The sequence below is a fragment of the Osmerus mordax genome, chromosome 5 (assembly GCF_038355195.1).
Source record: "Osmerus mordax isolate fOsmMor3 chromosome 5, fOsmMor3.pri, whole genome shotgun sequence".
Taxonomy (NCBI): domain Eukaryota; kingdom Metazoa; phylum Chordata; class Actinopteri; order Osmeriformes; family Osmeridae; genus Osmerus; species Osmerus mordax.
Window position 1 is genome coordinate 15578822 of NC_090054.1, and position 25650 is coordinate 15604471.

The 25650-nt window shown below is 43.9% G+C and overlaps 3 protein-coding genes across 3 annotated transcripts; 1 reads left to right on the plus strand and 2 right to left on the minus strand.

The window, feature by feature from the left end:
- Positions 1-3418: 3418 nt before the first annotated feature.
- On the minus strand, positions 3419-10685 carry socs5b (suppressor of cytokine signaling 5b). The gene is made up of 2 exons (XM_067236478.1): positions 10279-10685; positions 3419-5475 (listed from the first exon to the last, which is right to left on the minus strand). The coding sequence occupies exon 2, from the start codon at positions 5456-5458 to the stop codon at positions 3776-3778; it is 1683 nt and encodes a 560-aa protein (XP_067092579.1). The 5' UTR covers positions 5459-5475; positions 10279-10685; the 3' UTR covers positions 3419-3775.
- Positions 10686-14099: 3414 nt separating this feature from the next.
- On the plus strand, positions 14100-16136 carry LOC136942827 (GTP cyclohydrolase 1-like). Its single transcript, XM_067235837.1, has 5 exons — positions 14100-14385; positions 14744-14853; positions 14994-15081; positions 15320-15404; positions 15784-16136. The coding sequence occupies exons 1-5, from the start codon at positions 14112-14114 to the stop codon at positions 15911-15913; spliced, it is 687 nt and encodes a 228-aa protein (XP_067091938.1). The 5' UTR covers positions 14100-14111; the 3' UTR covers positions 15914-16136.
- A 724-nt stretch (positions 16137-16860) lies between these two features.
- On the minus strand, positions 16861-24882 carry LOC136942826 (rho-related GTP-binding protein RhoQ). Its single transcript, XM_067235836.1, has 5 exons — positions 24399-24882; positions 23945-24003; positions 19774-19938; positions 18786-18881; positions 16861-18620 (listed from the first exon to the last, which is right to left on the minus strand). The coding sequence occupies exons 1-5, from the start codon at positions 24538-24540 to the stop codon at positions 18459-18461; spliced, it is 624 nt and encodes a 207-aa protein (XP_067091937.1). The 5' UTR covers positions 24541-24882; the 3' UTR covers positions 16861-18458.
- Positions 24883-25650: the final 768 nt, after the last annotated feature.

The window sequence follows — 25650 nt, forward strand, 5'->3', positions numbered from 1 at the left end:
CACTCACACAACATTTACCTGGGAGTCTGCAGCGCAGCAGAGATCTGCTGGGGTTCGTTAGTTGGGCCTCCAACATCACTTTTGCCTGGAAAACCAGAGGAGATACTCCAGGACCACCAGTCTCCAAACACACACACCAACTGAATCTTGCACCAATACACACAATTAAAGTGCCAATTACTTTAACATCTCCCCTACACATGATCCCATCCCCCCCCTTTCCCCCCCCCCCCCTCTCTGCACCCAGTTTCCACAGCAGGAAGCTGGGCTACTCAATGGGACATTGTGTGTGACTGGGGCAGGCGCTCTCTGTACTGCTAACTTTAACTTTAGCCCCTAGAGCATGGGTGTGGAGGCGGGGGGGCACAAACACTCCACTCTCCACTCCACCTATCCCAGCATCAGCAGGGACATGTTGAGGATGTGGTCAAAGAATAGAGAGAAGGAGAAAAAAGGGGGTGGGGGTTAAAAAAAGAGAGCACCAAAAATAAAAAATAAACTCTCCCTCACCAAGTCACACAGCACCCATTAGAAAACACAGTGGCCCTTTTAGTGCCTGGTAAATTTAGCTCCCAGAGAGGTAAATTTAGCCCATGATTAGTGCCCGTGGGTGGGGAGGGGCAGTGCCAGGAGTAGCTAGCTAGTACTAAACGGTAGCATAGTAGACAGGTGGCATAGAGGAAGAGAGAGTGTGTCTGTGTTTGAATGTTTGAACAGAAACCCCATGTAAGTCGTCATCTCTCTCTACTCCACCAGCCCTTCTGTCATTCCATCATGAGCACTAATTTGCGGTCGACATGCAATATTCAAGCTTTCTAAAAATAAAATAAAAGTGCAAGATGGGAAAGGTTTTCTGACTGAATGTGGGTTTGGTATGACTGAACTCAGAACATATATGGGAGGATTTATGAGACATAAGCTGATTTGAGCCATTGCAACACCACCACCCTCCAATAATGAAAACAGTCAAATCAGAACTTCCGTTTTCCCTTCAAAACCCCCCCAAAATAAATAACAATCTCTCACTTGGTGACAGACCAGAGCGCTATTATAGGCTTGGCAGAGACGATTGGTTGGTAAAAGCTGTTCTGGGTTTGAGCTGGTGATGTGGTGGTGTCCTAGACAACCAGGCACATCTCTTCTAATGCTCCAGTCGGCTGTTATTGAAATGTTTGTTCAGTTGTTGAGAACATCCTACAGATTGCTGACACCGTGGCGAGCTTCACTACATCAGCTCCTGTGTGCAACACCTTCCAACTACAGAGCTTTGGTCACAGACACTCAGAGACGCTTCACTTTATGAACGCCCTTCTAAAAGGCATTGCACATTTTCATTTATGGTTCTCTCTCTCTCTGATGAGGCTGAACACAGCCCACCCTCAACACACACACACCCACATTCCACACACAGTAGCTTTGATTGGTTGCGGGTAGTTAAAATAAACAGCTCTACAGTATAAATCAGAGACAGGAGCTGAGATTAGGTCTTTCCAAACCAGGATAAAAATAATCATGGGCATCACATATTAGTTAGAACTATATTAGTATACATTGCTTACAGATAGGATTCTCAAACATGTTCTTTGCAGGTTCCCCCATATTTTGTGAAGTTGCACATGGGGTTTACAGACGTAAGCCTGTGTGTCTCTATAGCTGTGCCGTTACAGACACTGTGTCTGTAGGCCAGTTCCTGACACCGCCCTGCCCCATCACTACCACCTCCAGTCTTGCGTTTCAATAGAAACATTATTACCTGGACGCCTTTGAAATGAATCTTTTTCCATTCGGAAATTATGTTTACTCTTGATAGTTAAGATCTTCAGGGTACAATGGACGAGACCAGACCAGGATTGCTAGTTCCTCTGAGATTCAGCACCAGGACAAAGGGAATAGTGCCAGGTAGGACGGGGAAGCATGCTACCTAAAGTGGAGGACACAGCTATGACTAGGTTCCAGATGTACTAATCAACACAGAAGGGGGGTGGGGGTGGGGGAATAGCACCACTGCCAAACGCGCCACCAGATTTCCCCAGATAACGAGTGTGCAGCACCTTGAACGTTAGAGAGAGCGCGAGCTCAGAGCTCTTAACCCCCCCCCTTCCTCATCCTCAGCCTCTTTAGAGAGCGTCAGAATAGAAAACACTGGAACATTTCATGCACCAGGCTCAGACAGAAGAGAAACAGGCTGCCTCATTCAACGTGACAGTTGAGGCTCTCTGAAAAAAGGCACAGAGGTCACACTTTTGTTTGTCTAATTTTCTTCCTCACGCAAGCTTTCACAATATAGGCCTACTCGTTTGTGGACATGGCTAGCAGTCTGGGTTACGTAGCCCAAGTAAACAGAGTTCACCGAGCGGAGGGATAATGGTGGTGTCGTTATGCAAGGAAGGGGAGAGAGGGGGAGGATTTTGAGATAACAGTGTGCGGAACATCAATGGAGGGTGGAGGGTGCTGACTGTGCAGATATTTAGCCCCCCGCACACAAACGACCGCTAGCAAACCAGCACACACACAGGGAGCAGAGTAGAGTATTCTTAGGGGTCAATGGGTGACTAAACATTAGTCATGAATCATTTAGAGTGAGCAGCATGGAGGATGCCACTGAGATGGGCCCAGGCGGGATGTGGGGGGGAGACAGCCTCTCAGACACCGTAAAGCAGCTTCGTAAAGAAACCAGTCAGATTGTAACTGGGTAACGCAATCGCACACCTGAAGCATCTGTGGACTGAGTATGTTTTTGTGTGTGTGTGTGTGTATGTAAAGTTACACGACCACACTGCATGCACACAATTAAAGTGCCTGTTGCCAGTTGTGAACCACTGACGAGACTGCTGTGAGCACGAAAACAAATATTTGTTAAATGATTCAGTCATTGAAAACAGTGTCCCTATACCGTCCATGGGGGCGGGGCATGGCCATTGGCCTATGCTTCAAGAAAGTGTTGAGAAAACTAAATGTAGGCCTGCAAGATCAGTACCCTGCAATATAAGCGACCGTTAACACTAACACACACCTGTGTATGCCTCGCTCTCTGTGAGAGTGGAGAAGCCAAGCTTGAAAGAAGCCGTCATCGGCTACAAACCTCTCCCTCCAGACCTGTGAGCCATGGCTGGTGATATGACTTCAAGCTTCTGAAACACGGTGGCTAGGTACGTGTTCATACGATAAGGAGGAGTCACGGGCTGAGCCTTGAGGGAGTTTGGAACTTTGTAGTAAAAGAGTTAAGCCAGAGTGGAAACCCTGTTCTCGTCTCACCAACCCCTCTAGACTGCTCTTCTTGGTGCGTAATCCAGTAGGAGAAGTGAATGGGTGAGAGAGTGGACTGTACAGCACAGCTAACCCTGTGGGCCGAAGTGGAGGCAGGGGGAGGGGGGGGCAGGCAGGTCAACAGGCAGGGTAATGCTGTTGGGATCAGGCAGACACAAAGAACCAAAAAGAGAAAGAGAGATAAAAGAGGGAGAGGGAGGCCAAGCATACTTGCTTCCCTCTCCCTTTCCATAAAAACCTGTTCAACGCTAAAAACCATGTGCTTGCCAGACAGCGTTATACTGAATATAATCATACGTATGTATTCCATGTGACGTAAGTAATAACTAAAACAATAAGAGATTAGAATGAATCTGGTATAGCTCATTTTCACCTAAACTCCTCCCCCCTGCCTGATGGAGAGCCATGCCAGTGTCGGCCTCTCCGGGTGGCTGATGGGAAGGTTCTCTAGTCTGGACTCCTCCAGCCCCATGAGTGCGCCCGGGCAGGCCGCGGGGGACCCCCCGCGCTATTTGACCTTGAGTGGGGGCTCCCTCTCCAGCCAGCGCACGCGCACTTTCTGTTTGTAGTGATACTCCTTGAGGAAGTCCTGCAGGGCCGGGGGCAGCGGCAGGCCGCCGATGCCGTCGTAAGTGGTCTGGCGGCAGATGGCGGCCCTGGCCAGGTGCTGCAGGCCGAAGGGGAAGGTCCGGTGGAGCGGCGCCGTGAGCAGCGGCTCGAAGAACATGCAGGCGCTGGGGTCTTTGTAGTGCTCCAGGAGGCCCGTGACGGTGGACGAGTGGAACACGCAGGGGTCGTGGGCGTCGAAGCTGAAGTTGTGGTTCCACTGCTCGATGCGGGCGTGCAGCGAGCGGTTGTAGCGGCGGAAGCTGACGGAGAAGAGGTAGTCCTCCTGAGCCGAGTCGCGCAGCAGGAAGGTGCCCTCGGGGCGGCCGTCCAGCAGCGCTTCAGCCTCGTAGCGGTCCATCACGCCCCAGTAGCAGGGCAGCGCTGTGATCTGCAGCAGGTCAGGCACCAGGCAGTGGATGTAGTCGATCTGGGTGTGCACCTTCCAGGGCCCCGGCTGGCTGCGGCTCAGGTGACCCTCCCCGGAGGCGTGGCGCTGCTTGGGCCGGCGGGCCTGCAGGCAGAGGGTGGTGGAGTCCTCCTCCGAGTCGCAGTCCAGAGACGACGCCCCGCCGAGCACCTGCAACGACGACCCCGACGCTGTGGACCCTGCCGATGAGCTGGCCCCGCGGGCCTCCCCCGAGGCCTCGGCCGTGCAGGGGGCCATCTTTGGTCCCAGTTTGTACAGAGAGGAGCCCTGCACGGAGGCCTCCAGGGTGTGGATCTGGGCATTGGGCGGCGGGTCCACGCCCTCCTCGATGCTGAGCCTGCGGCGCTCGCGCAGGCGCTCTTCTTCGTCCTCCGGGGAGGGGTGGGCCGGATCGAAGGCGTCCAGCAGCGCGGTGGAGGAATGCGGGCTGACGGGCGCCGTGTGCTGCTTGATGAGGTGCCACTTGTGGGCGAGGTCAGAGCCCGGCGGGAAAGGACAGGTCTCCAACATCAGCTCCGTCAGGTGGATCTTGCGTTTGGAGGCCACCGGGGTCTTGGAGGAGCGGGAGCGCCGGCGGGGGGGCAGGGGGAGGCACAGGCCCACCGTCTCGCTCAGACGCTGCCGCAGAGAGCGGGCGCTGAGGCTGCGGCCCCCGGCCCCTGAGTCAGCCATCTCCTGGATGGAGCTCACGCCGTAGCGCCGGTCCCTGCGGCTGGACGCCCCCCGGGAGCGCCCCGACCGCCGGTCCGCCTCGAGGGAACTCTGGGTCTTAGTGGAACACGAGTGTTTTTTCTTGCCCCCCCAAGGTGCGTGCCGAGAGTAAGAGTCTCTCCGGGCCAGAGGGACCCCCCCAGGGCTCCCCCTCACATCCTCGCTGTCCTTGTCTATAGTGATCTCCACGATCTGAGGGATGTCTGACACACAGTTGTGACGGCGGCCCGCCGTCACCAGAGGGAGAGGCAGGAGGCTCCGAGACGGGCTGGAGGCCCGGGAAGCCTGGGACTCGCCTGCGGTGCCTCCCCGACCGAGGTCGACCACGCAGTGGACACCATCCACCTCCACGCTGCTCTCGCTGCTAGGTCCCGCACCATCGCTGTGGAAGAGGGTCTGGCATCTGCTCCTCAGGTTACTCCACATCTTGCCCACTTTCTCCATGGATAGGAGGCCAAGACCTGCGAGACACAACCAACATCTCAGAATAAGCTACTGGAGAGGCAATTTCACATACTGCATTGAATGAGGCAACAATCTACATTAAAGCGAAACACCCAACTCCTTAGTATGGCGGTTACAAACTTCTGCTCTGCGTGATAACAATGAACCTCGATTTAGGTAAATGTAGGTTAGTGTAAAGGAGGGTATCATTGACACAGAATATGTGAGAGAGCATGAGAGTGCAAAGGAGAGAGAGAGCGAGAGAGAGAGAGTTGCCAGGCAGACGTGCAGGGACACAAGGCCATGGCTATAAATGAACCCAGTGATCTGCTCCCAGCTGATCTGCTGGTATGTACTGTATTACAGAGCCAGTCTGGGCCTGACCAAGAACTTTCCCTGTCACGACAGCAGACAGCCAACACACACACCAAAACCGGAAGAAATGATTCTTCCAACATGTCGGGGTTAAAAAAAACTTTTAGAAGCAGTGCCACCAGCAGCTCTTCTTCTCTCCATGTAAAACAAAGCCACTATAGAAGGCCTTTAACTAAATTCATAGAATAAACTTCTAAATGAACTTGAGTACTTCTAATGTCGGCCATGTATCACTCATGTTCACCCTTCCCACAACGTATCCCTAATAATGAAATGAAGTGAGCAGTGCTCGTTTACAAACTATCTTACGGAATAAGCGGTGATACCTTGTATATTCATGGTGTTATAGGGAAAAGACCCTTTAAAAGCCAATTTCCACAGATAACATTTGACCCTTTAAAATTAGATACAGTGAGCATGGCTACCTTACTCACCAAATGTTGGCACGCACCTTGATTGTCTTAAAGCTAGCAAGATCTGCAATGTCAGCAGAAACAGGCATCAAACGCTAAGGAATCAGGCTTGAGGGAGATACCGGCAGACAGCCACATGACTGATTAAGTTGATTTAGAACACCACGGTCTCTCCTCCTTGGAGCAGCCAATCACGAAACCAACTGATGACATCCGGGCCAGGGCTCCTGCTGTTTCCCCTCAGTGACCACAGATATCATCCTACATTGTACAGGTGATCAGCTGGGACTTTGTTAGCTAGAACGGCTAAATAACCATGAGGATTAGAAGTCATTAAATGTTGTTATATATGCATTTAACAGTTTTTATGTATGCAGCTGTGTGCAAACACAGAGAAACGGCACAATTTAAATATTTCTCATGCAGGTCTCTAGGCACCATGGAGACTAAAGCTGCATTTCAACAGGAATCAGGGTCTAAATTGGACTTCAGGGGAACAAAAATTCGGAACAATTAAGTCCCTGCTCCGGTACTCCAAAATACAGGAACTTTTAGGGGCGGTGCTTGCCGCGCCATTTTTGTAAAAATTCTGCAGCAGCAAACAAGTAGTTAGTTCTGTGTCTGCAGCTGGACACTTCTCGCTGCAAACACATCGTTACCATCGAGAAGAGGATACGATAGATGGATCAACGACAAAGTCCAGGCCTAATTAGTCTGAGCTTCAAATCCAGCTGCAATTGGATTTGGCAACATGCAATGACAGTGTATTCTAAAATCTCTTAAGCGAGCTGAATATCTCACTCTCATTTTTTTTTTACCTGAACACTGATGCCAGATTCGTCTTCCAAGTTTAAAACCAAATATTAATATTGCAGATGTTGATTATTTACTGTGTGCAGATGACAGCAAATGCATAGGATTGAACACTTCAGCCTGCTCGAGTCATTTTAAGGTGCAACCACAGATTAGAATTCAATTGTAAGCAGCACTTGCAACTCCTGTTCTACTAACAATGTTTATGATGCACAGTTGTCAAATTGTACTGGACTAAAATAATAAACCACAGATGTATGTGGTAACATGCATGCCTAATACGTTATTTTACTGGATCCTTATGTTCCCCTTCAACCCACATCCCTGTGCTGCATGACCCCTGAGCTTTTGTTCATGGCCCTGGCCCCCAAAATATATTTCTACTATGATACAAGTAAGGGATCACTTTAAATATTTTTCCATTAGTACTTCTGCAGTGTCCTGATGTTGCTACCATTTTAACTACCTAAATTTAGTTTGAGCTAATTCAGGTCCATAGCTTACTATTCCTACTTTCTCCATGCCTATGTTTAGGACCCTTCTCTCTATGTGTAAACTACTTTGCATGTTTGTAAATATGGTAATACTCTCATCCCAGAATGTGAATGGGGCCTTTCAGAAGCATTGATGGGGTTAAAAAAGAAAAGAAAACCCTGTCCAGTCCACCTGCTTTATTTTGAGACAATGCGGCTTACAGCCAACATAATAATATAACAGCCTGGGCTGTATTAAACGTGTGAGAAACTTGGCTAAACCAAGGATATTCAGACACACCACCCCTGTCTTTTTAGATGAACTGGTAATATGAAACTACATCAGGAACATCTTGGAAGGCAGGATTTTTTCCATGTGGGTTGGTGTGCATTATCCTCCTTATGCTTGCTAATCACCTCCAAAAATACAAAAAAAAAGACAGCAAAGTAACAAATTAAGTATACAGAAACTTGGTACCATTTAAAAAGGTATCAAGACATTTAAGAAACATTTGTAGAGAGTATTGTAAAGAGCCGCCTCTCCAACCTACCAGGTCATAAAGACTAGAGTGGTATTCACACATCATGGCTCTCAAATTGTGTTCTGCTCAGAAAGCATGACAAGGGAGACATGACGAACGCCGTCAGTTAGCTAATCTGTCTCCACCCTTGCCTAATTAGCATGGCTCCATTCTGATTAGACATCAAACGGAACTCGAAGAGGGCTCCAAAAGCGGAACACAAAATGATATGGCAGATGTGGGCAAGATCTATCCATAGAATACATATCTGCCTTCATTCCAAGGTGTTTAATGCCCAGCTAACAATAAGAGATAGTTTGTTTAAGGCTGGAGAAAGACGGACTTCTGCCAAGAGCAACAAACCCAACACAAATGTACGCCTTCATACCAGAAGCACCATCTTTTTCTTTTTTTGTTGTTGTTGTTTAAACTCCTGCAACTGCAAGCTTAATTATAGCTATGGATGTAAAAGTGGAGCATTAGAGGTAATTGCACTCTGTACAGTACAGGCAATTCAACAAAAATGTCAAATGTACTAATTCACTACGACGGACATATCTGACAATGACTGTGACTCCCAACTCAATTTGAGGTCTGCCTTTAACAGAACTGGACTTCTTCTGCTCTTTGACAGCTCAACACACCCATCCCCTGGGGATCCCAGTGATCTAAGAGATGGCTGGAGTGCAGACAAGATTAAGGGAGGAAGCCTTCTCTCTGCCCAAACCAGAATGGGCTAAATGAGATATTTGTGGTGTCTCGCTTTTAGAAAGATGTGTGGGATGGCAGGGAGCCATGTTAGATGTGATGTCCCATCACATCTAACAAGCCGCCCCCCCCCCCCCCCCCCCATCAACCAAATGTTGACAAGATAGTTACTGATTGTGCAGAGTTGTCTGTTATAAGATTCTGATCAAGCAATCCGGAATTGGTAGTCATCTGACAGTGAATGTGCATACATTCAATGTTTCAAAAACATTTGATAACTATGACCATAGACGATCAAACTACTTGTCATTGGTAGAACACTGCATGGCTTGCAGAATGGTCATAAATCAGAAGAACGATTAATTGTATTTCGTTTAAAATGAAAAATCGACAACATGAAAACGAAGTAGATTGCAGATGTTACGTGAATATTTTGGCCCTTTCCACGTGACGAATTTCTAATCATCTTGTCATTGGTCAGCCCATTTCTAATACCAACTGGTTACACTGGTAGGCTATTCATTTGGAAGAGGCCATTACCAATTTTCGCACGCGAATGTGAGCGCACTACCGGAATGGGGGAGGCAGCCTACTAATGTTTTTAAACTGATGCAGAATCGGCCTTGGTCTAGCTATGTGATGTGCAGGCCTTATCCTTGGTCAGGCTGCAAACATGTTAGCAAGCTAACTTAAAGAACATTGCCCAGGGAGCTAGCTAGTCTCGTTAACGTTACATCATGGCCGGTGAATAAAGATCTAGCAGTCAAGACATTTAGAGCAAAAATGCTGGTGCTGTACACATAACAACACATTTATCACACGAGGACAGAAAATAACTTAAAAGATCCGCTTTCAGAACGTCATCACCCGACAGAACATTAGATCTCCGGTCTTTCTCTGGAAAGCTAGCTAGTGCTAGCTTCCTAAGCGCTACAGCAGACCCACTCGTTCTGGTTACATTGGATGATGGACAGTCATGGGGTCGGACAAATTATGTGGTCAGAGGCTCGCTCAGAAGAGCACACTACTCGTGGCTGGTTAGCCAACTGTGAAACTAGAGGTTATGACGCATCTTTCTCAAATTTAACCTACATTATTATTATTTTTAAACAGCTAATGTTTTCTATACAGCATGGTACATTAATGTCGTTCTTCCTGAACATAAGAGGATATAAAGCAGAAAATTAAGATTGACTATCTAGTCCGCACACAGTGAAATTGGCTTATTGTTTGAATGGGTTTATTGAAAGTAGGCATTAGTTTTTGATCCTTGTAGGAAACTGACAACCCAGTACAGCGCAGGGCTTTTCATGGTGTATTAAACGAAGAGACCCATTCAGTTGGTTATCCTAGCACAGTATAAGGACTTAGTTAGGCTAGCTAGCTACGTATTAGCTAGCTAGCTATGCTGGAAATTACAGACACTTAAGTACATTGCTTCTATGTAGTAACAAAAAGTAGAAAAATAGAATATGCATTACATTATAAATTTATAGTACAAATAATTCGAAGCTTACCCTTTTGTCTTTAGGAACCGCTACTCAACCGCTCTCTTTGTCTGCAAAAAATGGCTATCAAAAGAAGTCAGGCACATATCCCCCTTGCGGTCCACGGTGTCGGACGAAACAGCAAATGTATGCGGGACGTTTTCAATATCATTCCGAACGCTTTTGATTTTCAAATGCCTAAAAACCATAATCTGTTTTTAATTTTGACTTCTGAAAGTACCGCGAACAACAGAAAATAGCATATTTTTTCTCATGGCCGAAACTGCATCAAGCCCGTGGTCGTTTCTGTTCCTGACAGCCAATATGACGGTCGCTAAGCAAAGCCGAGAGAAGAATTGAAGAGGCGTTCAGTGGATTGCTGGCGGGTAAAGAATGGCATCATTGAAGTCCAATGGGGAAAGCAGGACGGTGGCGAATTTCCGATGGTGGATACGGATAGGGAAAACCTACAGGGTATGATAGGCACCACATGTCTCCAATGACAGCAGAGACTAGAACCAGATGCTTCTGAGCTGCAATTTGGAAACGTGGAGAGATTAAAATTATACTTTGCTTTACGAAATGAAATACCCTGTAGTTGATCTACACAGTCACACGCTAACACATCCCTCCTGGATTCTCAAAAATGTGATACAATTCCGATATACAAAACTGTATGCTATAAATGTAAATATTGCCTTTCATTATTTATATTCTGTTTATTTGGTCTTAAATTAGACTGTAATTAGTTCTGGGCTTCAAGAGCGGTTTGGGTATGTATTGATTTTGTCCTGATTTCTCCTAATAATAAGCATCATATTGTTTCATTATGTTTATACATCACAAGAAAATACATTTTACACAGCCAAACACTCTTTCTTTAATTGAATCTTGAGTTTTATTATACAATGTCATTCAAATGTGCAGTCAAACATAATGACAGGTTAGGTTTAAATATCCATTAAATATCCATTAATCCCTAAAGAATTAACTATCAAATTTGAGATCACCAACAAACTGTCTTCTTGTGACCTCTATAATACATGTAGCTACTAAACACACAAAAAACTCATCCATACACAATCAAAGGTGTCAGGGGAGCTTTCATAATCATACCTTCAGGTGACCATGTATCATGTTTCAATGTGAACAGAAAGTGTTACAGTATGGATAAGTAACAGTGACCCCCACCTCCAGGGGAATCACCAGCACTCAATTTGTAATGCATTACAAATTCAGTACATTTCACAGAATGTCACTGATCTGATTCATATATTTCCAACAAAGGATATGAAGCATGCAGCAAAGTCCCAGGAGACACTGGTTATCATTTCCTGTTGGACAGACTATTTCAAATGTTGTAAACAATAATGTGTCTTGTCTGTTCCTTTCAGTCCATTCTGCTTCTATTTATTCAATTAGTTCATAATGTAGCAAGGAAACTGAATTTGTAGGTGCTAGTCTGCTGTGTTTGTGATACAAGAAGTATGTTCTTACAATAGGTGTGCAAAGGGGATAACTGGTAGAACTATACGAGTTCTACGTGATCGAATTATATTTGGTATGAATTTTCGTCTATAATTACCTCATATAAATTGAATGAAATGCATCTTTTATGGTGGGAAAAGGCTGCCACAAGAAAGTATAATATAGCCTACTTTGTGGTGCAAAATTGTGTTTAATCAAATTACCTCACATGCATCCCCCAGGATACAGAAACCGAACTTCTATACTTTTCTACTGTCATTTGCATTCATGTTTTTTTGTGTGTCAGTTGTAGATTGCTGTGACTTAGTCCACTGTTTAGCGGAGTGCATGTGCGCACCCTTGAGGAAACCTGGGAGAGAGGGGAGACTGCCACCTGGTGGAATTAAAATACAAGTACACTAGGACAAAACAGTCATTAACCGGATTCTGATTTTGGATTAGGAAGAGAGAAATCAATTATTCTGTCCAGAAATATTTGACAGCATTTTCAATTCTGAAAATACTGACAATTCTTTATTGTCATACAGTCTCAAGATGGATGTTTATGTGTTGTAAACGAAACAAAGTAAAATATAGTTTAGCCTCAGATATCTTAGATTATATTAATAAGGTACTTAACAGTATACAATGTTCACTATATTTCCTCCGATGAAACCTTTTCTAAAAATCTAAGGTGCACTGTTGGAAACAAACCATTAAACATGCACCAGCTCATTTCCAACTCTACAGTGGTTTGGATCTTCACAGGGGGCAAGCAGGAGAAATAGCTCTCCATGCAAATCCATTAAACGAGAATACATTACTTCCAATTTAATTCCCAAATGCTATTCATTTTAATCTAGCCTTTTAAAACTTCTATCAGTTTATTATACATACAGTGTTGCATAAAAATGACATTCTCAACCTTAACTTCATATTGTTTGTTTCTTTGTTAGTAGTTAGTGGCTCCTTTATTATAGGCTATGTTAAAAATATAGGAGTCAGGTGGCTGAGCGGTTAGGGAATCGGGCTAGTAATCTGAAGGTTGCCAGTTCGATTCCCGGCCGTGCTAAATGACGGTGTGTCCTTGGGCAAAGCACTTCACCCTACTTGCCTCGGGGGAATGTCCCTGTACTTACTGTAAGTCGCTCTGGATAAGAACGTCTGCTAAATGACTAAAATGTAAATGTGAAAATGCTACATTGTAGTGTGCATATTTGTCACTCAAGGATTTTGAAGCAGCCTGCTGAGTTTAATCTATTCGAATATCAGCTTCTGACACTCATGTGACTGTTCAGCTGAAAATGAATGATTTTCTCTGGCCCCCTCCCCAGCTGTGGCAAAATGCCTTTTGTCATAGTCCTCTTGACTTTTAACCTTTTCGGGGATATTTAAAAAAAGAGACAAACTATGAGAGATGGGATGATCTATCTATTCTTGACAAATCTGTCAAGATAATTCAGAAATGTGTGCATGAAGAGTTGAATAATTGTTGTGATGCACCTTTGAGTGATCTGATCTGTGTTACAAACGAACGACCAGAATCACTGTAAGAAGATCCAAGTGTTGCGATTTTACATTTAATACTCCTCAACATATGACTTGGTTAACTTGTTTACTTAATTCAACCAGGTGGCATTTAACTCTGTATAACCCGAACAACTATCAACTGGGCAGTAAACTTCCCTCCGTATGCCTGCGCCTCGTCGATTAAGTGTATATAGCGGGACAAGTTATCCCTGTACTTTCCAACGTGAAAATACAAGGTGTTGCATGAAAGCGCGAGAAATGATTGAAATGCGTGAGTCGCACGGCGAATGCGTGGGACTTGAGAGCCCTGCAACAATCTTAACTGCACAAAGAAATTATACTGAATGCTACACAGTGTGTGCATACTCATTTGCAGTTTAATGCACATGGGCCAATGACTCAGCATTATGTCCTATCAATATCACATTTATATCACATATGTCAAGGATTTTCTCAAAGTCATGTGAGCCGTATGCGGCCACCCTACACGAGGCAAGAAGCAGGAATCACACGAGATTCACTCACGAGATTGTCTCACTAGCCCAACGTTTTCTTAGAATGATTTGTCACAAAACGATTTAGGCTGCCTTCAAAAAGTCACTCCTTACCAATGGACCAAAGGCGTGACGAAATATTTATAACTGATGTGCTATGCTTATGGTTCACGGTTAAAGGTAAGCTACTCCCATAAATAGGGTTTAGGATAAAACCATCCCATCCGTCTGCTCTTAGCGAAAATCTCTGCATTCTTCCAGAAAATATCAGAGCCTGCATATCAATCTCTCCATCACTCAACCGAGAAATATTGTTTTTTTTATTTTATCAATTGACCAAAACCCAGTTTCTAGTACCAAAAAGCTTAAAAAATGAACAGTGTCAGTAATGGAAAAAAAGTCCCAGAACATATCAACGGATTGAACAAAAGAAGCGTTGAGTTCCAATTATCAGAAGGGCGCATACCTGTAAAATCCTACAAGGATTCGGAAGATGTGTCCATGCTTTCTGCCATAGAAGGGGCTTACACTACTGTCCTTAGAGAGCTGGGCGAGGACACCGAACGCGAGGGCCTTTTACGCACACCATTGCGCGCAGCAAAGGCTATGCAGTTCCTTACTAAAGGCTACCATGAGACTGTACAAGGTGAGACGTTTTTATTAACTAGCCTGGAAACATTAATTCAAGAGATTGGTCGATCACAAATCAACAGTCAATGAGAGCTTTGTTTTAATCTTCGTTGTAGTAGCATACTGTGTACTATATTACTGTATAATTCATTAGTCAGGCTATCACATCCAACAAAGCCGCTTTCTGAACCTTAAAATGCATTCAAAATTAAGCAAACATGCCTTATACGTAGATGAACAAGCTGCATGAGAACTATTCAGTAGTCTAAAGTATAAAACCACTATTTTTCTCAGAAGTAATAAAAAATGATTTACACTTGTTCAAGTCACCTTAGGGTATATATGTTTAACCAGTTTTACCTTTCCTTTCTCAGACATCCTGAATGATGCCATCTTCGATGAGAACCACAGTGAGATGGTAATAGTGAAGGACATCGACATGTTCTCCCTCTGTGAGCATCACCTGGTGCCCTTCTTTGGCAGGGTAAAACAACATTGCAATGTTAACAAATAATGATAAGAATAAAGATATTTCACTATTTGATCATGGCTGGCTTTTGAAACCATCCTATTACTTGATAACCAATGAATCATTACATATATTGTTTTCATTCACTGCTATAGGTTCACATAGGATACATTCCAAACAATAAAGTAGTTGGTCTCAGTAAACTAGCAAGAATTGTTGAAATCTACAGCAGAAGACTTCAAGGTATGTCTGCTCTTGAACTATATCCCATTTATTTTTACATTTACATGTATTCATTTAGCAGACGCTTTTATCCAAAGCGACTTCCAAGAGATAGCTTTACAAAAGTGCATGAGTCAATGATCATATTCACATCATGATCAAATTTTTGAGTTAGCATGCTGATGACTAATGCCAACAGTTAATCCCTTCAAACCAGGTCTATGTAATAACATGTTTTTTTGTTTTGTTTTTTTTACAGTTCAGGAGCGTCTAACCAGACAGATTGCTACTGCTATCTCAGAGGCATTGGAGCCAAAGGGTGTTGCAGTCATTATTGAGGCAGGGTAAGTGGCATGCCATGGTCATATTCTTCCTGGATGTTTTGTATATTATGTTTCAAGAAGAAAATATTCCATGGCAATGTAAATTCCACATGCTAAACATATAGTTTGTTTTTAACTAAATGTCACAGAGAAAGTAGCCTACATTGAAACTACACCAGTATTACAACCTTGATATTTTTTTTAAACAGAAAAACTATGCCCGGGTATAGTTTGTCAAACTATTACATATCTTTCTGTGCTTTAAAATGTAAGTTTAACTAACTTAAAGTTAATTTAAGTTTGAATTTGAACATGGATCTAACATATTTGTCAGTTCGTTCAATGAATTACAACTATTAACTGAAGATGGTACTCTAATCTTTTATATTATGTGTTTCAGTCATATGTGCATGGTGATGAGAGGTGTCCAGAAAATAAATAGCAGAACTGCAACCAGCGTCATGATCGGAGTGTTTCAGGAGGATCCCAAGACTCGCGAGGAGTTTCTGTCTCTGATCAAGAGGAACTGACACGATCAAACTATCTGTGGGGCTTTCCAAGCAAAGCCTTTTTCTTTTCTTTCCTCCCCGTATTATGTATCTCACTGACAGTCTTAGTTGATGTCAAGCATTCTCTTCTGTAGTTTCCCCCCTGAATAAGAGTCTCTGTAGGGCTGAACTGGTGCTGCTGCATTTATAGAATTATTGTCCAATGATTGGTGCAAAAAAACAGGGGCACATTATCATTATTAAGGGTCACCATCATTTATACATGTTTATGAGTGTTATATATGTGATATCATAAGTAGTCCTGAGGTTGTGACAATGTTGATTTGACACCATTGTTACTGTTGCGTACATCTGTATATCATGTACATGTACACAGTAAAAAACAACAACACATTTATACAATAGCAAGTGCTGCCAATCTAGAGTTGAGGGGACTTAACCCTTAATCTAATGGTGATAATACTACATACATATGTTCCACAAACACACCTCCATAACCTTCAATTATGACAATGTTTCTGAGACTATGAAGAACCGATCAAATTCATGTCAAATAAATAAAGGTTTCGTTGGTTTGACAATTTCAAGAAGGCTTGTGTAATCTCTAATTCCAGGAATCTGTTTGTGTCTGTGTGTCCATGGCTCGATTATTTTGCAAACCAGGCACTCAATAAAAATCGGCAGGTGTCTTGCTCAGGACACAAGATGGTAAAATATCGTCTCTAATGTTTTTTGAGAAGCTATTTTCACGGAAAAGAAAAAAAGGCCTAACAGTCAGGTGGCTGAGCGGTTAGGGAATTGGGCTAGTAATCAGAAGATTGCCAGTTCGATTCCCGGCTGTGCAAAATTACGCTGTGTCCTTGGGCAAGGCACTTCACCCTACTTGCCTCGGGGGAATGTCCCTGTACTTACTGTAAAGTCGCTCTGGATAAGAGCGTCTGCTAAATGACTAAATGTAACAAGTCAGACATGTTGCATCACAGGCACTTTATGGAAAAACTCAAATGAGGTCTTGCTCGACAACATTTCAATTGACAATTTAAAAATACATTTTTTGAAGGGTGCCCTCTTTTTACATTTTTTTTGTGTGGAAACGTTTTGATTGGGAGAAAATTGGACAGCAGAGGATGCTCAAGAACCAGAGATGGATATTTTATCAGTACCCATTCATTTGAAACAGCAGTGTTCTCACATGCTTGTGGCTTAATGCCTCTTTCAGTGGTAAACCCGCTCATTTCTGAATAAGACCCCAAAATAGATTAAGACAGTAATCACATTTATTCAGAATAGAGAAAGTTGAATGGGAAGAGGCTACACTGGTGTCTGTAGTACTCAGGATGACCTGAGGCATTAACCTCAACAGCATGTGTTCAGGCTCAACATTCCCTGTTCAGGGAGAGAAGGTTAACTCCTTACTGTGCTGGGGAATTAACACAAATAATAAAATGCAAGTTTGGGCAGAAAAGGAGCACCGTTACCATTAAAGCTTTTTATAAACATGTTAAAATCAAACAAAAAACTATAAGATCAGTCATTTATAATTAAGTTGGCACCTTTATACATCAATATAAATGAATAAACGTTCAAATATCAATCCTGATGATCTTTCAGTTTAGCTGACAAATATTCGAGGTCTTTTCCTTCTAACTTGGATAGGGTATGGGAGAGTAGGAGGTTTGAAAGAGGGAGTGTATGAGGAGGGGGTAGAGGGTCAAACTGGGTTTAAGTGTGCAAGTTGAGGGGATATTGTGGTTGGGTAGGGGAGTTGTGCTCAAACTAATACTCTGTGCTCCAGTCCTTGGCATTAGAAGCCAGAGTGAGTAAGGAGGTTGTCTAGAGACTGTGCTTGGATGGGGAATAGGGATAAGACATAGTATGTGCTTAATTGAAATGGACATATTGGGTTGTCTCATCCCCATTAACATCCATTCTATAGTCACATTCAGTTCTTTGAGCATAAACCCAGGTTCATGTTATATTTGCACTGCAATTCAAACCATATAGAGCTTATAGTGTTTTCTTAACAAAGGATAGGTGGAGGAGTCATTCTTCAAACACGAATATTCCCTCTTTATACTAAAGGATTCCATTCTGTTTCTTAAAGAAAATTGAAGAAAAAGATGAGGTTGACTTCCAAGCTCATGTAAAGCTCCTGGATGAAAGGTACAGAATGCAATACAACACATTCCATCTTCCTCTATAACTATGAATGATATTAGAAAACAATTACTCAAAACTTAAAAATGCATACTTTTTTCCTTACAGTTTATAATGTAAGTTTGTACAAGTAAAAGGATTAAAAAACGGTTAAAAAAGAAGGTACTTTGGGAGGCCTATACAGTCTTGCTGAGGAGATTGACTTGGGTCTGCTCCTTTGGTTGTAAAACTGCAATATCACCCCGCAGACAGCAGGAAAAACATTAAGCTTTTGAGGTGCCCAAATCTAAGATGGTTTCCTCTTATATCAATTTCAGTCTTTCGGTCACTCTCTCCCCTGTTTATGACGTCTCTGTCCTTAGTTCAGAGGTGTATTCAGGTTGGTTGTTGGCTTTGCCTGTGCCTTGCATCACGTGATAAGACAGCAATTAATACATCGCGGCCCCAATCTTCTCTTCAGGGCTCCTTTCTTCCTCTTGGGGGTAAGGATGGCGATGATGGCCTCGTCAAACACAGTCTTCAGTCCCTTCTGTGTCAGGGCAGAGCACTCCACGTAACAACATGCTCCAATCTGGGAAGAGAAACGACGCCCAGGCCGTCAAACACAGAATGATCAGTAGACACAAATGAGAATTCATCAAAATTCAAACCAGACCAGAAGGAGTTCTATCACTCTCCTGCTCAGTGAGCTCCCCTCTCAAATCGCAGTCCCTCCCCACTGCTAACAGCAGTGTACCTCTTTGGCCAGCCTCTGGCCCTGCTCAGTGGTGATTGGCTTCTCCTTCATGTCATTCAGCTTGGATATGGTCTTTGGGTCATCACGCAGGTCAATCTGAAATGAATGGAGATAACGCAGCAGGCTTCCTGTCAGCAGATACACAACTCAGCTGGGAAGGATCAAAGATAAACTGCACCTTCAAGCAAAGTCTTGAGTTTTGCATTCTATTATGTGAGAATACAGTTGTACAAGGATGAATGTATCAGGGAAGCCTGCTTGCTGTGTGGCATTATTATATTAAATCTACTTCCCTTACCCTAATCTATTTTTTGTCATGGAATTAATAGTAGGCCTATTAGTCCCTTCATCTACTGTGCACACATTCATTTAAAAGCAAAGCACATAGACCCCATGTAAAAAAACTTTAATGAAAGTACTTTAATGAATGCACTTATAAAACACACACTCCCCATGCATAACTTAAGTACATATAGTACTTTCAGACATAGCAAGTCCCGTTGAGGCTAGCACAGTGTGCACCGATTGGCAGTTATGTGGCTCCGGTCTCATGTCTGAACCTATGGACCTACATTAGCATGCAACTCAGGCAACCGACTGATTCATTGACAAGGGATAAAAGACTAGTAAATATCAGCTGACAGTACAATAAATCAAACGTCTACAATGCTAACCTCTCCACCACTGTGCCCATGCTCTGCTGCTGCTTGTCAGGGAACACGAACAGAGTTATGAACAATTGTGGATTTGATGTGTAGACTAGCCAGTTCTTATCATGGAGATGGTCCTCAATATGAATACATCTGAGAGCTCTAAATAGTTCAAAGTGAGTGTAATCTGTGTGAGGTGTTTGGTAGTAGCATTTTATAGGCACCAGTGATATCAATAAAGCGTGAATGACTTCTAATGTACACTGTATGCACTTGGTTGGTCTCACCCGGGTTCCTCCTAACAGGTAGGGGACACTAGCTGCATCGACCACACTCACCTGGGTTCCTATGAGCAGGTAGGGGACAGTAGGTGCATATTCCTGCAATTCCGGCACCCACTCCTCCCTAACGTTCTGGAAGCTGGCTGGGTTAACCACAGAGAAGCAGATGAGGAAGACATCGGTCATGGGGTAGGACAGGGGCCGGAGGCGGTCATAGTCCTCCTGGGAAAGTGTGTGTTTGAGAGGTGGAGAGACAGGAAGGAAGAGGTTCGATGATCTTGCAGCCCCCCTTTCATCACATGTACGGAATTATCATTCATTAATTATTCAATTGTAAGAAAAATGAGTCCAGCGAATGTACAGTCATCCTTTTAAAAAGTGAGAGACCGCATGAGAGAGACACTACACTGCTATGCTTACAGTATCTGCTGGGTTCTTCCAAGCTACTAGGCTCTTTTATGAGAGCAGTGAGCAGTTTTATGACAGGAGCGATGAGCATAAAAAATTAGCCATTCCAGCAATAAGTTATAAAATGAAGGAATGTGCAGATTCTACCAGATGACCTCTGTCTTTCAATATTTCGCTTTTTCTCTGTCACAATTTGCCACAAGGGATTTCTTCACATTTGCAGCACTTCACAGAAATCAAGAAGAAAGGCATGAGACCTTTTTCACCACTGCAACTGCCATCTCCGATATGCCTCTAACTATTGCACAGTGGCATAACCAAAGGATTTCCTTACCAACAGCGATCCCAAACTCTCTTGCCTGTCACTGATAAATGCCTTTGGCTGCTTGTTACTGTATGTGCACAGAATTAAATATATGTGTATATTAGGTCTGGTGTCATCCCCACCTACTTAGAGTATATTCATGACCCATCCCTCTGAATGATGTGGACGTATAGTGATGTATGATTTGAGTGGGGTCATACAAATGAAAAGCCTAATCAGCCCAATCCAGTCAAAATCATTTAATCCATCAACATCCCTCTGTCCAGAAGATAAAATGTTACAATATAAATTGCCACCATAGTGTCTTATTTCAGTCTCTCACTGTCACAACATTCACACTTTGGTGCAGTGCTACTTTAAAGTTTATTGAGAGAGGAGCACTCTGGCATCTGATTCAAGTCGTTTACATATAAATCTAATGAGGAAAATAAATCTGTATGCTAATGAATTATATAGCTTGTCTATGACTTTGTATATGACTTTTATATTATGTACATATTCGATTAGAAGTTGGGCAGATATACTGCTGAGTTGTAGACAGTTTCTGAAGGAACTGACATTATCAGCCCTCCTGGAAACATGACCAGATCACATAGAAAAAGGGCTGAGATGTCTCAAGATGTCTTGTGTAAGATCATGTGAGTGTTTGTGTCTGTACTGGTCTGGTCTGTGAGAGAGTGAGTGTATTTGTGTGTGTGTGTACAGAAGCAACATTCATCCCCCAGCATACGTGCAGAACACAGTCTTGCCGTCGTCTCAGCAGCTTACTGTAAACACAGCAGCTTCTCAGGTTGTACCATGACAGCTGCAGCCGTAGATCTCTCTGATTACCACACTGTTTCTTTACTACATACCTACCTTATGTCATGTATGTAAATGTCACCTTTACATTACGTGTGTATATCAAGTAGTATGAGAGAGATGAGTGCCGGTGAAGGAAAGACAGAGAGAGACAGAGGTGTAAAGAGTGAGAGATTAGTAGAGTGAGATAGAGACAGAGAGAGCACAGGGGTGTGTTTGGAGTGCTAATAAGCAGGGTATATGCATACCACCTCTCCTGTACATGTCTATACATTTCTGTGAGGGTGAGGCTTTGCATGGCATGCCCACTGTGTGTGTTGTTGAGTCAGTGACATATGAGAGCTATGATATCAGTGAGTCATTCCTCCTCCCCCTCATCCTCCACAGTCACTTTGGCTGGCGGTGTCAGAGACACAGACGCCTGTTCAAACATGGCCGCTGGCTAGGAAAACAAGCGCAAGGAGACGCTTCTGAGTTCAATCTATGGGTTATTATTGGACATGAGGTTAGGCAATACCTTGAGGCCAACCACATGGATGCTGTTCAATGGAGAGGAAATTCTTCTTTAAGTACTCCTTCTGTTTGCAATCACGGTCCGTGATAAGCAAGCTTCAATGCTCATCAACAGCAGACAGCTTAAGAGTTCAGAAGGGGCATCTAGCTACATAAGGCTACAGCTCAGTAAAGATGGCCCTTATGGCTGAGTAAAGCCCACTTACTGCCTCCCCCCTGCTGTGATGTCTGGGGGTCACTGGGCCACATTAGGGCTATGAGTCAAAAAACTGTACCAAAAAAGGCTGGCTATGGGATGAGTAAATGTAGCAAAGTAGTGAAGTAGTAGAAATGTAGCAATGAGTAAGACGGATTCTGAGGGAGGGAAGCGGGCTGGCGGCGGTTGGGGCAGTGTTGCCATGGGTACAGCAGCACTTGATATCCACTTCCTGTTTCCTCCACCAGAACAGTGATGCTGCTAGTTTCACATTAGAGCAGCAACAGCAGGGGAGGATGAATAAATAAATAAAGACTTGTTCCTCAATTCTGCATCTATACGTTCAAGAGCTAATAGAATGGGCTACATGTCTGGATACATGTAGTATGTCCAGATGGGACAGCATACAAAAACACAGTCAGAGCACAATAACTTACCCTTATTACTGGTCTGGTATAATTATGTTACCCTGGTATCTTTTTCTGATGTTATTGTTACATTGGGTCACAGGGTTGTACATGACTCTCCATCATGTGCAAATGGTTCAGTGATATACTCTGAAACAACAAAGAATTGTGGGAGCTCCAGCCCCCTGCCAGGGATATAAATATTAAAAAGGTCCTTGGAGCCAATAAAACATGTGTAATGCAGAGTCAGAGGTGGAGACTATGGAGGGAGAGGGGGAATTGGTGTCTGTGGCTTGGTGGTTTGCACTAACAGAGACAGAGGGAGAGAAAATGTACAAAGATTTAGTTTATCCACATTCTGGGTCACCTCTATGGGCCGAATTAGCGGTCTGAAAAGCTGCTTTCGTTTTATCTCTCTCACCCACACCCCCTCCTTTCTGTCTCTCTGTCTTCCTCTTTCCCTGTCTCTCCCTCTTCCTCTCTCGGTTTCTCCCTCTCTAATTCGCCCTCCCCTTCTCTCTCTATCCAGCACTCAGTCTTTGATCAGATGCTGAAGCTATAAACATTACCAGCTGGCCTTGTGCTCTGCATAAAGAGGTCAGATGAGGTGGGGGCGAAGGGGCTGTGTAGGCTGAGAAGTAACTCTACTCTCTGTGGCCTCGGCACCTACACTCGACATCTGGGTAACTTCTCAATTTCACAAATGCTTTGAATCAGCTAAAAACAAATATGCTGCTTCTGACACACATTTGCAATCATAGGAACAAACACAAAGTTGTACGCCTGGGTCCCTTGGCAACTGATTTACAACCACATGTTTCTTCATAAGCATATCATAGGTCTGTATGTTTGATTGTTGGGGCTTTGATTCTGTACTGACTCTGAAGAGACTCCTGGAATTGATTTTCTAACCATGAACAATGGACTCCCTGAATATTTCCAAGCCGTCCTCTTGGCGCTCGTCACCTTTCAGGCGAGCGGGTTGGGTTTCAGCTCAGGACACATTTGGACTTCACACAGTTAAATCTGGTCCTGAGAAGTGTGAACTATTCTTTGCTGTGTGTCACTTGCCACTTTTAGATGGCGGAAAAACTATTGGGGAGAGTGGAGGGCCATGGAAAGGGGCCGTGTTTATATGTGCGCTGTGTACAGTGTGAGAAACATTACAGTATGCGTGTGAATACACATGTTTCAGTGTGCGCACAGTGGGAGTTGAACTAAACTCTTGTAACATAATGCTACATTGTAAAGACAAAGCCTAAGCATTGGCCAGTCCCATTAAGATGGTGACATCACTACTGGACATAGGACCCCTGTTCTCCACATAATAGACCTATTGAGACCACTCACTACCAGCACTGTCAATCACACACAGCAGACTCTGGCATTACAGCCATGTGTGAAAACCATCACCTGTTGCAGCTTAACTTCCAAACTGAAATTTGTGGGTGTGTTTAGAGCAACGTTGTTTGGTTACCAGTCCATGAGACAAATGGGATCGACAGAGAGAGAGACAGAGAAATTCTGTCCTTGGACGTGGCATGCTTGGCACTGAGCCAGAGTTAAAATAAACTGTACCTGACCAGCTGTGTCGTACAATCCCAATAAGTACTGCTTCCCGCCAACATTGACACTCACTGCAAAGCAATCACAAAGGCTGGATGAGAACGACACATAGAGAGAGCTACAGCGAGAGAGAGCTAGAGAGTGAGAGAGCTAGAGAAAGAGCGCTATGGGGAGAAAGGGTTGTCTAATCCCCTCCTCCCCCTAATAAAATGAAGGCAAACAAGTGGTTTGGATTAGATGCAAGCCAATGTAATTTGAGGAATATTATGAAACTACGGTTGTTTTCTAAATAAATGTTTAGGCTACACATTCCAGGGATATCATTTTACTAGCTAGTTGACATCCTTTTAACAACTTTTTCTAGACAGTCGTTTATGCAATTTGAGTGCAAGCATAGGGATTATGCAATCACTAATGGTTAGGGTCATAGATAAATGTTTAGGTTTAAAGTAAAAGCTACCCATACCTGCATAGTGGTCAAACACAGTGGGCACATACTCCTCGGGAAAGGCGTCATTGGCATAGCTCATTAACAGACATGTTTTACCCACAGCACCGTCACCAACTACAACGCATTTCAACATAATAGTACCGGTTCCGTTTGCCATGATCCGGACATAACCATAATCCTCCGACGCCCTGTTTTCCTGAGCTGCACGGTGATCCCCAATCGACAGGCATCACCAGCGTCTGAGTCCAATTGCGCGACGCACCGAGATCAATTGGAATTGCATCTCTCCCACCGTCCACGTTTAACAAATTTGCCAGTAAATATGAAGGGGGTTTCCTCTCGCTCCGCATATACAGACGAAACAAACAATGCAGGTTTCACTACTTCTTATTCAGAAATGGATTAACTCGGTGACAAGATCTCTCTGTCCCCCGCCCAGGTCTGTCGGTACAGTCTGCAATACGCGAGCGTGGAAGTCACGGCGCCTGTTCCCCAGCTCGCCCCTTGGCTCTCGGTCCCTTGCTTCGTTTAGGTTGGCAGTAGCCTATAGACAAGGTGGGTTCGCTTGCTGGAGAGGCGGGGCTAGAACTTGAGACCAAGGGGCTCTAGTCAAACTCCACAAGTGGTATCCTAATTTTGTCCACAATTGCGTGTTCCGTGCGTTTTTCTCCCGATTGTCACTTCAGGATAATAGCCGTAGCCTCCAGGAGTTGAAACAGCACTGACTCAAACATAGTTCTACAGTCATCTCAGTTGAAACAGAACAGTTTGCAGTAGTCTAAAGATCTTTAAATACATCATGTGACTTTATCATAAAGTTTGAAATGCACGATAACTTTTCCATTCATTTCATAAAATTGTGGAGGGGGAGGGGCATAGCCTCCAGAAAGAGAGATCATTTTTGCATAGCTAAGGCCTATTAGAATTTAGCTGACATCCTGAATATGTTATTCAGACTTTATTAAGTATATTACCCTATTATCTTATTTTATATGTTAAACTAAAGACAGTGGGTTTTCAATGAGTGCAAAATGTGTGTCTACTCGCTACCTTGTACTTTCATCTCTTATCAACTGTATTTGACGATGTTCCCTAGCCAGATGTTAGTGGTCCAATCGGCTCGAAGGGGCGTGACCATGCAAGCAGCAGGAGAAGTGCGCTGAGGATGCGCCGCCGCTCCGACCGTCCTGGTAGCGCTGTCATCACATTTGACAGTTGCTGCAGCTGTCACGTGACCAAACAATTACCTCATCCTTGCCGTCAAAAT